Consider the following 13889-nt stretch of genomic DNA (forward strand, 5'->3'; position numbering starts at 1 on the left):
ACATAAGTCCTCTTTTTCATCACTTGTTCTTTAAGCACCATATCACAAATCAACAGTTTGTGCTGCTGCACACACTCCTCACTTCCTATAACTTTAACATCCCTCACTAACTTCCTATCGGCCCTCCTAACCGGAAAATAATCCATCTGACTGCTATTTCCCCCAGACTCATACGTAATTAACCTACTGTCTCTTTTCCTAAAATATGTGTTGCACACAATCATATCCGTTGCCTCCCCAAACTCGAGTATCCTTTCCCCTTCTGCATTCCTTAGACCATACGATCATCCCCCATTCACTCCTTCATAACCTTGTGCTGCTTCACCTACATGACCATTTAAGTCCCCTCCCAAAATCACTATCTCATCATCCCGCATACCACCCACTACACGTATTAAATCATCCCAAAATCTATCTTTCTCTGATTCATCCAATGCTGCCTTTTTTTTTTTTTTTTTTTTTTATGCGAGGAAGAAGGAACCAAAGGCCTTGGCCCGCAGTAAGAGTTCCCTCCAAGAGAAAAACAAAATACAAGAGAGAGCCAAATTCAAGATCCGATCATTTTGAGATGCCTGGACACACTGCGTTTGAAAGACTGGAGATCATAGGCAGCAGGAAATACAGATAGAGGGAGACAGTTCCAGAGCTGACCTGTTGCATAAATGAAAGACTGGGAGTAACGGTTAACTCTTGCATTAGAGAGTTGGACAGAAAAGGGATGAGAGTTTGCTGCCAGACGGGTGCTACGCGCCCGTCGTAGAGGTGGAGGAATGCAAGCAGACAGTTCAGCAGAGCAGTGACCATTAAAGTAGCGATAGAAAAGAGATAAAGATGCAACAGTGCGGCGAAGAGACAGAGGTTGAAGGGAGTCAGTAAGAGGAGGAGCGTTAATGAGACGAAAAGCCTTTGACTCCACCCTATTGAGAAGAGCTGCATGTGGGGAGCCTCCCCACACATGAGAGTTGTACTCCACACAGGGGCGGATAAAACCTCTGTATAGAGTCAACAATTGTGCAGGGGTAAAGAAAGAGCGGAGTCAGCTTAGCACACCCAATCTCTTGGAAGCAGATTTTACAAGAGATGTAATATGGTCTTTCCGAGATAAGTCCCGAGTAAATGAAACCCCAAGCATGTGGAGCATATGCCGATATAATCGCAGCTATCTTTCTTCCCAACAAAATTTTCACTACCAATATCCTATCGCTTACTCTCAAAACATTCATAACATACTCCACCCATTTCTCCGCAACCATCACACCAACACCTCCATATCCGTCTGTCCCCCCCTGCCAAAACAACTTATAGCAACAGTTCTTCCTAACAATCTTTCTGGCTGATCCACCCCTGTACCGGACTTCCTGCAAACACGCCACATCTACCCACCTCCTACTGAATGCCTCAACGACTTCCCCTGCTCTTCCCCTCAAACTTCCCACATTCCATGAACCCACCCTCATCCCCATGGGTGATTTACTGTCCTCAGGCTTGCTTTGAAACTTGTTTTGTCATCTTCAGTATTAATAAAGGGGGACAGACACAGCACAGGTCCCACTCACTGCACAGTCCCAGGTCCAGGCAATGGATCTGGGACCCCTAGCCCACCAGCTTACCAGTGGCTGTGGTAGTGGCCTCGGGGCACCCCGCCAGGACAGCTGCAGGGACACCCTCCAAGCGTGTCTTGGCACTGCAACTATCCCTCCATTATACACCCCCTGATAGGGCAGCCTCCTGGGGCGCTACTCCCAGGTTCAGGCCCCTCTCTATTGGGCGGAAGCGGCAGCCTGGGAACCGCAATGCCCTATACCCTCTAGCACAGGCCTGAGCCCCATCTCGCCCTGGACCCACGATCTATGCTGGCGGAACCCCCGCCACGCCTCCCCCCAGAAGTCCGCCACTAGGTAGCGGGGGCAAAGTTTTCTGGCCGCATGCCCTTGCTGGCGCCAACTCCTGTAACGTAGTGGGATACGTTGTGTGAAATGTAAGGTGCATGTGGTGTAGTGCATTGATAGTTAGAGGAAATGTTTGGGAGAGTATGCTGGTCTACTCTCCATGTTACTGTCACACTGAAAAGGTCAGCAAAGGGGGATGGTTAGATAGCTAGTGATACAGGAGCTCCAGCTCTCCCTATCACCAGCATTCCCATTCCCCTCGGGAGTACTACCCTGTTCGGCCCGTGCTACGGCCTCCTCCTAGTGATCAACCAAAGCTGTTTTACAGATATATCAGAAGCAAAACCAAAGTAAAAGATATAATACAGTCCATTACGGACGAGGGAATCACTTATACACAAGAGAAAGATATTTGTGAAGCACTAAATAAGAATTTCCAATTAGTTTTTACAGAAGAAAAAAATTTTGAGAGGGACTATGTGGAACAAGCATGTCCACACATACTACCAGATATACAAATAGCAGAAAAAGTAATACAGGAGGAGTTAAGTAGATTAGACAGAGGAAAAGCAAGTGGTCCTGATGAAATTTCATGTTGGGTATTATGAGAATGTGCAAAGGAGTTAAGTAAACCATTATTTTTAATTTTCAAGAAATCCTTGAGTCAAGGTAAACTACCTGATATTTGGGAAAAAGCAAATATTGTCCCCTTATTCAAGAAAGGAAATAGACAAAATCCACTCAACTACCGACCAGTATCACTGACCAGTGTTGTAACCAAGGTATTAGAAAAACTTATAAGAAAAGCTTGGGTAAATCATCTAGAAGAACACAGTATGATAACAGAAAGACAGTTTGGTTTCAGAAAAGGAAAATCATGTGTTACTAATCTGTTTAGCTACTATGACAGAGTAACAAACACAATACAGGAAAGGGAAGGATGGGTGGACAGTATCTATTTAGATTTCAAGAAAGCTTTTGACACAGTACCACACCAAAGACTTTTATGGAAACTGTACCATCAAGGAGGAATTCGAGGCAAACTGTTTTGTTGGATGCAAGACTTTCTCATAAAAAGAGAAATGAGGACAGTACTAAGAGGAAACTACTCATCATGGAAAGAAGTGACTAGTGGAGTACCACAGGGTTCAGTGCTGGCACCAATGATGTTTTTAGTGTATATAAATTATATAAACAGTAACACTGGAAATGAGAGCTATCTGAATATGTTTGCAGATGATGCAAAAATACAAAGGAGAATTACTAACACAGACTTTTGTAAAGAGCTACAAGAAGGATTAAATAAACTTCATGAATGGAGTAGTACATGGCAAATGGAATTCAACGTGGACAAGTGTCATGTAATCAAGTTTGGTAAAAGTGGAAAAAGACCTGATTGGGATTATAAGTTAGGAAATAAAACCCTATACACATCAGGAGTAGACCGTAGCACCAGTCGAGCAGGGCAGTACTCCCGAGGTGGATGGAAAGCTGATGACAGGGAGTGCTGGAGCTCCCGTTTCATCAGCCCTCAGGACTAGTTCCTGACCATCCCCCTTTACTGAACTTTTTCAGTGTCTCAGTTACACAGAGGGTAGGCCAGCATGTTCTCCAGTACAAATTTCTCTATCTTCACGAAACTACATGCACAGTACACACTACACTTCCTATTAAAAATTCACCAAAAATGGCGTCGATTTATCAAGCCTCGGAGTCCCCAGGGGGACCATAAATGCCCCCACCATCTGCCCCTCTCCCGGTGACGACTCAAGATGCCTGGAACCATTGTCTGACTCTCTTCTTCTTCACTTCTGCAACTTTCGCGGCCTTTCCTCTAACTTTCGATCTGTTGAGCATCACCTCTCCTCCTCTAAACCTCACCTTCTTTTTCTAACGGAGACTCAGCTCTCTGAGGCAACTGACAGCAAACCCTTTTCTGTATCCTCCTACTTTCTCTATAACCATTTCAAAGCCAAAGGTGGCTGTTGTGTATATATACCCAACGACTTATCTTGCTCTCGTGTTCCTGAACTTGATTCTTCTGAATTCTCCACACTCTGGCTTCGGCTTTCCTGTCATTCTCTGACTAAATATATCTGTGCTGTTTACTTATCCCCTAATTCTACTGACTATCAAAAATTCTTCGACTATCTTACTTCTACGATGGAACACATTCTATCCATTTCTCCTTTCTCTGAAATCTCCATTCTTGGAGATTTCAATGTTCACCACCACCTTTGGCTCTCCTCTCCTTTCACGGATCCACCTGGTGAACAAGCCTACATCTTTTCTATCCTTAATGACCTAGAGCAGCTTGTACAGCACCCTACTCGTATCCCTGACCGCCTTGGAGAGAGCTCCAACATACTTGACCTCTTCCTCACAACTAATCCTTCTGCTTACTCTGTTAATCTTTTCTCTCCGTTGGGCTCCTCCGATCACAACCTTATTACCTTAACCTGTCCTATCACTCCGGTACGGCCTGAGGACCCTCCAGGGAAACGTCGTCTGTGGCATTTTGGAGCTGCGGACTGGGAGGCCCTCAGGCAGTACTTCTTTGATTTTCCCTGGAATGATTATTGCTTCCATGGCTGTGAGCCATCTGAGTGTGCCTTGCGCATTACGGAGGTTATTCTCTCGGGCATGGAAGCATACATTCCTTTCTCATATCCTTTGACTAATGCAAGAAAGCCTTGGTTTAATCACGCTTGTTCTAATGCTGTCCGCAAGAAGGAGAGGACCTACAAAAGGTACCGGAGCCAACCCACCCCTGAATCACATCTTCTTTACGTTTCTGCCCGGAATCGTGCTAAGTCTGTTCTTCGCTCTACTAAAAATAATTTCATCCATACTAAATGCTCTCAACTCTCCAACTCGAATTCTTCCCGCTCCTTCTGGCACCTTGCCAAAAATCTTTCTAACAACTTTACCTCATCATCCTTCCCTTCTCTTTTCTACTCTGATGGTTCTGTAGCTATTTCTTCTACTGATAAAGCAGATCTCTTCACACAGACTTTCTCCTCTAATTCCACCTTAGATGATTCCGGTGCTGTTTCTCCATCACTTCCCCCCTCTGGCTTCCTCATGGCTGACATTAAAATTTCTTCAGTTGATGTATTTTCTGCCATCACTGGCCTCAGTACTAACAAGGCATATGGGCCTGATGGGGTCCCTCCTGTTGTTCTCAAGAACTGTGTTTCTGTGCTTACACCCTGCCTAGGCAAACTCTTTCGCCTTTGTCTGTCAACTTGTACCTTTCCTTCTTGCTGGAAGTTTGCTCTCCTTCAGCCGGTCCCAAAGAAGGGTGACCACTCCCAACCCTCCAACTATCGTCCAATTGCTTTAACGTCCTGTATTTCAAAAGTTTTCGAGTCAATTCTTAATAGAAAAATTTTAAGGCATCTTTCCTATCACAACCTTCTTTCCAATCGTCAGTATGGGTTCCGTCAGGGACGCTCCACTGGCGATCTTCTCACCTACCTTTCAGACTCCTGGTCATCCTCCTTTCGGGACTTTGGCGAAAGCTTTGCCATTGCACTTGACATCTCAAAGGCTTTCGATCGAGTCTGGCATAAATCTTTAATTTCCAAACTGTCCTCCTACGGTTTCTATCCTTCTATCTGTGCCTTCATCGCTAGCTTCCTTTCTGGTCGTTCTATAGCCGCTGTTGTAGACGGCCATCGTTCTTCTCCTAGATCTATCAACAGTGGTGTTCCTCAGGGCTCTGTCCTATCACCAACTCTCTTCCTTTTATTCATCAATGATCTTCTAAGCTGTACATCTAACCCTATCCACTCATACGCTGATGACTCCACCCTTCACCTTTCCATTCGGTTCCCGCAACGCCCATCTCAACAATTACTTCAACAAACAAGGGATGAGGCTATGGCACACCTAATGTCTGACTTGGCTCGTATCTCTGACTGGGGTAAAAATAATCTGGTTGTCTTTAATGCATCTAAGACTCAGTTCTTACACCTATCAACCCGACAAAATCTTCCACAGGTATACCCACTAATGTTTAATAATATTCAGCTTAATCCTGCATCATCCTTGAACATGCTTGGGGTTTCATTTACTCGGGACTTATCTTGGAAAGATCATATTACATCTCTTGTAAAATCTGCTTCCAAGAGATTGGGTGTGCTAAGCCGACTCCGCTCTTTCTTTACCCCTGCACAATTGTTGACTCTATACAGGGGTTTTATCCACCCCTGTGTGGAGTACAACTCTCATGTGTGGGGAGGCTCCCCACATACAGCTCTTCTCAATAGGGTGGAGTCAAAGGCTTTTCGTCTCATTAACTCTCCTCCTCTTACTGACTCCCTTCAACCTCTGTCTCTTCGCCGCACTGTTGCATCTTTATCTCTTTTCGATCGCTACTTTAATGGTCACTGCTCCTCTGAACTGTCTGCTTGCATTCCTCCACCTCTACGACGGGCGCGTAGCACCCGTCTGGCAGCTAACTCTCATCCTTTTTCTGTCCAACTCTCTAATGCAAGAGTTAACCGTTACTCCCAGTCTTTCATTTATGCAACAGGTCAGCTCTGGAACTGTCTCCCTCTGTCTGTATTTCCTGCTGCCTATGATCTCCAGTCTTTCAAATGCAGTGTGTCCAGGCATCTCAAAATGATCGGATCTTGAATTTGGCTCTCTCTTGTATTTTGTTTTTCTCTTGGAGGGAACTGTTACTGCGGGCTCATGGCCTTTGGTTCCTTCTTCCTCGCATGAAAAAAAAAAAGAAAGAAAGAGAGAAAGACCTAGGTGTAATTATCAATAACAGACTATCTCCGACTGACCACATCAGCGAGAAGGTACGGAACATGTATACACTGCTTGCAAATATGAGAATAGCATTCACATACATAAATGAAGACATGCTAAGAAGGATAATAACATCATTCATTAGACCAACCCTGGAATATGCATCAGTAGTCTGGAGTCCTCATCTCAAAAAGCATATAGACAAGATTGAAAAAGTTCAAAGGGCCGCTACAAGATGGATACCAAGCTTAAGGGACCTAAGCTATGAAGAAAGACTAAATAAACTGAATCTACCAACACTACAGGAGAGAAGGAAAAGAGGTGACATGATAATGCTATATAAGTGCATATCAGGAAAGGAGAAAATAGACATAAATGATTACTTAACATATGAAGAAGCATCAGCAAGAGGACACTGCAAAAAACTGCATAAGAAGAGAACGTAAGGAAATTCAGTTTCCCAAACAGAACAATTGATCAATGGAATGCACTACCGAATGAAATAGTGTGTGCCAAAACAATTAACAAATTTAAGGATATGTACGATAAATATGGTTTAAGACACGGGACAGTACGAGCTTGACTCATTCCTGTAAAGATACAATTAGGTAAGAACATATATGTATATATATATACCGAGAGAGAGAGAGAGAGGGCGAGAGAGAATTTATGTTCTTATAGCTAAGCAGTGGTATACTACATACATATGTACTGTACATCATCTAATCCTGTGTTGCTCCATGACGAGTGAAGGAGCCTTGGGCTCGGCAAGGTTGTTCATATGTTTAACCCGCCCCATCCCAACCTCTTTTCCACCACTGCCTCCCCCCAATCCCGACCATTTTAGGAATTTTTTTTTTTTTTGGCTCAAACCTTCGCTTTTGGTGAGAAACATCGAAAATTCACAGAGAAATCGCTCACCTGAGGTATGAAATACTCATTACAGGTAGGAGTACCTCCTTACCTTACTGGGTTTTCTATCAGGCTGGCACCAAAGAAAACGAGTTCTATGGGAGGATAACTATTTCACACCACTCATAAACTGTATTTATTTATTTACTTGGTATGAGTTTAGATGTAGTACAAGAGTATATTGGTTTTCAAGCAGTAATATAGGCATTATAAGCATTGTTTCACTCACTAATACCTGACCTTTTTTTGCCACATTACCTGATCATCATTTCTAACTGTTTCTTCCTCTAATGCTATGTAAAGTTTGTCCTCCACATTGTCATTAATTGGGGAATCACTCTGGCCCTGAATTTTGTACCGTGGCATGACATGGCTATACTGGCCAGGTCACTGATAACAGGTGAACTGCTGAGACAATGGCATGCAGGGGGGGGGAGGAGGTCATGCTGGGTAAGACATTGTCCCTGCCTGGCATCTTGTTGAGGAAGGTGTCACGTGTATACGTACCAAAAATGACTCGCGAAAATTGAAAATTGTGCAAATTAGGGACCTTGCAATTTTTTCCCGTATATGTACGTCGACGGGATTGGCAGTGACAAAACGTGTGGACGTTAAAGAACGTCAATGGGATGCCACGGGTTAAGATGAGAGTGACCAGCCTCTCATCTCTAAATGGCATTATGTGAGCAATAAGCCACAACCACCCCATGATTTGTTGTTCCTCAGAAGTCAGCCTGCTATGGTAGGGTGTGATGGATAGTGTTGTGGTCCATTGTTGAGTCTTTCTCCATATCGTCGTTTTAGGACTGATTCTTATACGCCGGTTTGATGACGGGTGAGTTACGATTATGGAGATGCCTCGGTAAACCTGCAGGACTTTAAGTTCGTGATTTCCACCATTTTTAAGAACATTGGAGCTGCCAGGCATGGGTCATCTGACCTACTGCAGTTATCCCCATTTCTTTTCTTATGTTTAAGAGGTCTGTCATTTCCGCTATGCTCTTTAGTGTTAAAGATGCCAAAGTTAATAGAAGGATTCTGGAGTTAGGATAATGATGCTGAAGTTAGAAGGGTGATGTTAGGACGGATGTTTACTTGGTGCAGTTCTTGTCGTCTGACAGGATTGCTTCTTTCGTCCTGCTCACTCCCTCCCCCTTCCCTGTTTTTATGTTATTTCCACTGAGCTGTATAGTATGGAGAGGCTATCTTCACCTCAAGCGTGTAACTTTGGCTGTCATATTGAAACACCAGCACTCGTAGCTTATAATACAACAACATATACAGTATATATATTTTTTCCTAGTTCAACGAGTTATGTGGAGTACACATAGCCAATAAGTATGAAACAACACCATAGGTTGCTGCAGTGCAGAACTTACACATTATGGCTAAAATGCCTGCCGTGCCCGCTGCCGGATCTCCCACCTCACCACCCCCACACCACCACCGGGCCGCCACCCCACCACCACCCCAGGAGGACACACCGGTGAGTTTAGTGACCTCAGTCAAGAGGGTCATTAGGACATTACGGTCCTAGGTCCTTATTCCCCGCAAGTGCCCCAACCCCAGGTGATCAGGGGAAGTAAACTACTTTGCGGGCGGAGCAGTGATCGACAGAAGAGGGGTGGGACTGAAGCAGAATCAGTCCCAGGTAGCACCGTATTGATGGCTTTGTTACACCCTCTTGGGCAGGAGGCCCAAGGGCAAAAGGCCCAAGGCTACAGCCTGATACAGGGTGTGAAGGGGAAAACGACCCCAGGCTCCGGCCTGAACACACCAGAAGGAGAGAGTTGCCCCAGCGCATCTCTCTCTTGCTGTTCTCCCCTTCAGGAGCAACATCCCGTCATCGGCACTAAGCCGTGGCGTGAGGGCGACCCCGTTCGCCCAGCAGATGTTCCTGCTAGGACAGATCAGCTACTGGCTGCGGCCAGAGTACGGATCAGGGTAAAAAGCCCCTGCTACTGTACGTGTAGCACTTCCCAATTACGGACGCAACACCCCGTTGTCGGCGCTAAGCCGTGGCGTGAGGGCGACCCAGTTCGCCTGGCAGTTGTTCTCCGTACGGGTAGACACTCGGCTCCGGTCAGGGCACGTACCAGGGTAGAGAAGCCCCTGAAGGTAGACTCAATCCTTATTGGAGGGAGTGTGGCCTCTGTGCCCCCCACTCTGACTTGTCTCGTACTACGGGAACTACACCCCGCCGGCGACCCTCAGCCGCGGCGCAAGGATGGCCCCGTATGTCCGACAGGTGTCCCCCGTACGCCGGGCAAGTACACGGCTACAGCCAGAGTGTGTGACAGGGGAAGGCAACCCCAGGCTCTGGCCTCCAGACACACTCGAGAGGACACGGGCAACGTGAGTCCTCCTCTCGCCTCTTTCCCTTCGGGGAGCCCTTCGTCACCCCCCGGGAATATAGCCCCGGAGGAGAAGCTAGAGTTGTGGCAAGGCCCGATATTGGGCTTACCGCCTACACACGGGAGTTCCTTGTTCCTGTCGGAGCCCCGTAGGAGACGCTGCCGCAGCCCAGTCCTGACGGCGCCTCTCCCCCTTGGTGCCTGCAGCCCCAGGACGCCCCGGCCAGACTCTCCAACCCTCGACGAAGGCGACTCGGGTTCCCTCACTCCCCGGAGTCGGAAAAGGCAGGCCCGGCTACTCCGGCTGTTTGGCCCCAGTCCCGAGGGCCACCTATCAGGTCGAGGCCCCCAGACCAAAGGGCCTCCCTGCACCCCACCGGCGCGGCCCCAGTACGAGGGCCGCCTCCCAGGTCGAGGCCCCCCAGACGGGAGAGCCTCCCTGCACCATACCTCCAAGTGCAAGATAGAGTGACTATTACCCAGGAAACAGGGAAAACAGTGACAGTGACTCCGTAAGAAACCGTAGTCGATAGTGGCCCATCAGAACTCAGTGTTAACAGGGCAGAAAGTGAACTTTGTGAATTATCCTAGTCCCTCCCCATATAAAAGAGTCAGAGAGTTTTCTGTGAACATCTGAGGTAAGGGCGCGGGCGAGTCAAAAGCTAAGTATACGTGTCTCCGTGACAAGGTGACCGAGTCGAGTGTCGCTGTCTGCACCCTACCTCTTTTATAGTAATATTCCCAAACCAGACTCCCAACCTTGTTTATTCCTAAGGTGAACAATCCTATTTATATCCTGCCTCCAAGTGACGTGTAAACCATATTACTGATAATTCACAATCTCCCTGTGTGAACATTGTAGTGTATATGATTGCTCCGTGGAGCCAAGTGTTAACTCTGTATCTCTGTGTCCCTGTATCTTAAATATCATTCTATGTGTATTGTTATGAGTAGGATTAAGGTAATAGATGTGTTAAGGTATACTGCCTGGTTTTTATGTCCTGTTCCTTTGTTAGTGCTTTACTTCCGGTCTAGAAAGAGGACCCCGCTTCAGTAGCTAGTGTTTTTACGACGAGAAGTCGCCTTAAAAACACAGCATTACAATGGCACTAAGGCAGAGAGAGGTGATGGCAGAAAGGGAAAACAGTGTGGTTTTAGCATTGAAATGATAGTGATGTTGAAGCTGTTTTATGTCGGATTAATGGTGTTGAAATGGTGTGGGAAGTCCTTAGACCAGTGATTCCCAACCTTTACACCTTGGAGGAACCCCTGTAATAATTTTTCCTATTCCACGGAACCCCTACATATGGTATACTAATATACGGGTGTCTTCTTAAGCGCAATAACCCCTGTTCACCTAACAGAGAATAGGTACGGGACGTAAATCGAGAAGTTGTGACCTCATAATCCGGCAGAAGCTGGAGGCTAGGAATCCTACCCTCCTGTATGTGTAGCCTATGTGGTGTTACGGGAGCGGAAGGCCAACAGCCATGCCATCCCGTGTGTGTGTATTGTGTGCTTCCTAATGAAAGACCAGAAATGGTCTACGCCACACCCTGCATGAAGGGTAAAACAGGCGAGGTATATATATAAAAAGTTTTTTTTTAAGAAAAATTCTTGAGCAACATCATGTGAAATCTGCAATTACATCACAAGAGAGTTCACACTAATACGTCAATAATGTTAAAACTTACTTACCTTCAGTGTGACACTTGGGCTTGTTTCTCTTTGCTTATCTGTGAAATTCTTGGCCGAATTTTTGATAGACACACGCGCAGTTCTTCCTCGACAGACAGAAGACAATTTCTTGATTTGCTTTTAATGACGGTCAGGCATGAGAAAGCTTGTTCACAGAGGTAAGAAGTTGAAAACTGGAGTAAAACATCCAATGCTTTCCCTGAGATGACAGGGTACTCCTGCTTTGCTGAAATCCAAAACTTGTCAAGTGATACTTCATTAAATTTCATTTTCAAAGTTCGATCGCATTGTAGTTCACTCAGTTCTTCCTCTTCTTGCAGACCAAGTAGGTTTCCTGTACTTGGTGAGAACTCAGTGAAGGGGTTTCTCACCCAGTCATACGTATCTGATGACAAGGAGGGGGAGTATTTATGAAGCTTTTCTGACAGTGATTCCAAATGACTTGTAATTAATGGAATGACATTTTCATATTCAGTCTGAGTTTGGACTTGAAGTAGGAGTGGAAACATTTCGATGTTTCCTCTTGAAAGGTGCTTTTTCCAAACAGCGAGTTTATTCTTAAATGCAAGAAGCTTGTCTGTGGAAGTCAGAATGTTTTCCTTCACACCCTGCATGCTGGTGTTCAAGTTATTTAAATGTTGATAAATATCTGCTAAATATGCTAGTTTCATTTGCCAGTTTGTAGATTCAAGACATTCACAGAAACTGGCTTTATTATTCTCTTTGAAGAAAAGCAGCAGTTCCTGTCTTAGCTCGAATACCCTTGTCAAAACTTTACCTCTTGAAAGCCATCGAGACTCTGTGTGCAGGAGAAGTGTCACGTGATCTTTTTGCACGTTTTCACACAACCTTGCAAACATGCGAGACTTCAGAGGGCGCTGCTTTATGAAGTTGACCATGTTCACAGTTGTATCAAGGACTTGTTTTAAATCATCCCCAATAGTTTTTGAAACCAGAACTTCTCGGTGGAGAAAGCAGTGAGTTGTTATGACTTCAGGGTTTTTTTCTTTCACGCGTGATACAAAGCCTTGTACTGAGCCAACCATTGAGGGAGCACCATCAGTGCAGATCCCAACGCATCGGTTCCATGACAAACCACAAGATTCCAGGTAAGAAGACAAGATGTTGAAAATGTCGTGGCCTTTGGTAGTTTCTGGCAGTTCTTTACAGCAAAAATAATTTTCCATTATTTCACCTTCATTTTCAAATCGCACAAATGCCAGCAGCTGAGCTTTACCAGTTATATCAGTTGTCTCATCTACTTGGAGAGCAAAGTTGTTATTTTGCAGTATTTCAGACAAAATACCAGAAATATTGTTGGACAGGTCATCCACACGTCTACTGATTGTATTATCAGAAACAGGAACCTTGCTTATTTCACTTTCAGCTTCTTCACCTAGCATTGTTTTCACAATTATTTTGCAAGCAGGCATTATTAGGCTTTCTGCAATAGTGTGACTTTTCATTTTCTTGGCAACTAGCTCAGCCACTAAATAGCTTGCTTCTTGTGCCTTATCACTGATGGTTACCTTCTTTTCAAAAACTTTTCTTTGTTTCTGCTGTGAATCCAAGAGCCTTCGAAAATAATCCACAGTTTAATTTGACAAGTGGCTGTGATTAGTAGTGAAGTGTCGCTTTAACTTGGCTGGGGCCATAGCTGTGTTAGCGAGCTTTTTCCCACAAACAATGCACAAAGGAAGTGGACAGTTTTCTTCTCCAGTCCATGTAAAACCAATGGCCAGATAACTGTCATTGTAAAGGCGACCTTTTTTAACATGACTCACTTTTCCTTTACTCGTACTTGGCTGTGGTATTTGTGATTCTTCGTCACTGTCCTCCTCTCCACTGACATGCTTTCTTTTCAAATATTTCAACATGCTTCAGTCTTTAAAATCCGTGTCAAACTAATCTTAAGTGGTGAGCTTAATTAACACAACGTTTCACTTGGTTGCGCTGCTCAAAACTGACTGAAGGAAGATGTGTGAACGGCTGGACTGGGGCTCGTGACACGTATAGTACTCGTACGGGTTGAGTCTCCCTCCTACCCAACCCCCGTGTCGCCAAACTTGCGGAGTAGGAATGAAGGGTGTATCCCGCACCAGCAATGACGCTATCTTTTTTTTTTCTTAGTTGTACGCATATTATTTGCTCTCATGACTATATACATGGTACTACCTGACACGTACGAGTATGTTGGTGTCTTGAAAGTGTTTGTAACGTGTTGTTGAGTAGGAATTATGAATTATGAATTAAGATCACAGTCATTTTGTAA

General features: G+C 45.1%; 1 protein-coding gene and 1 pseudogene across 1 annotated transcript in view; one reads left to right on the forward strand and one right to left on the reverse strand.

The window, feature by feature from the left end:
• Positions 1-11373, forward strand: part of LOC145396490 (alkylglycerol monooxygenase-like) — a 50803-nt gene extending 39430 nt beyond the window's left edge. Inside the window, exons 11-12 of the mRNA XM_080269864.1 lie at positions 9396-9497; positions 11284-11373. Coding sequence (XP_080125990.1) covers positions 9396-9497; positions 11284-11373 — 192 coding nt within the window. The remainder of the gene's footprint in view (positions 1-9395; positions 9498-11283) is intronic.
• A 173-nt stretch (positions 11374-11546) lies between these two features.
• LOC145396498 (SCAN domain-containing protein 3 pseudogene) lies at positions 11547-13020 on the reverse strand (annotated as a pseudogene).
• Positions 13021-13889: the final 869 nt, after the last annotated feature.

This window comes from Coenobita brevimanus, chromosome 4 (assembly GCF_032717465.1).
Source record: "Coenobita brevimanus isolate Jiangsu-jjx chromosome 4, ASM3271746v2, whole genome shotgun sequence".
In the NCBI taxonomy this organism is placed as follows: Eukaryota; Metazoa; Arthropoda; class Malacostraca; order Decapoda; family Coenobitidae; genus Coenobita; species Coenobita brevimanus.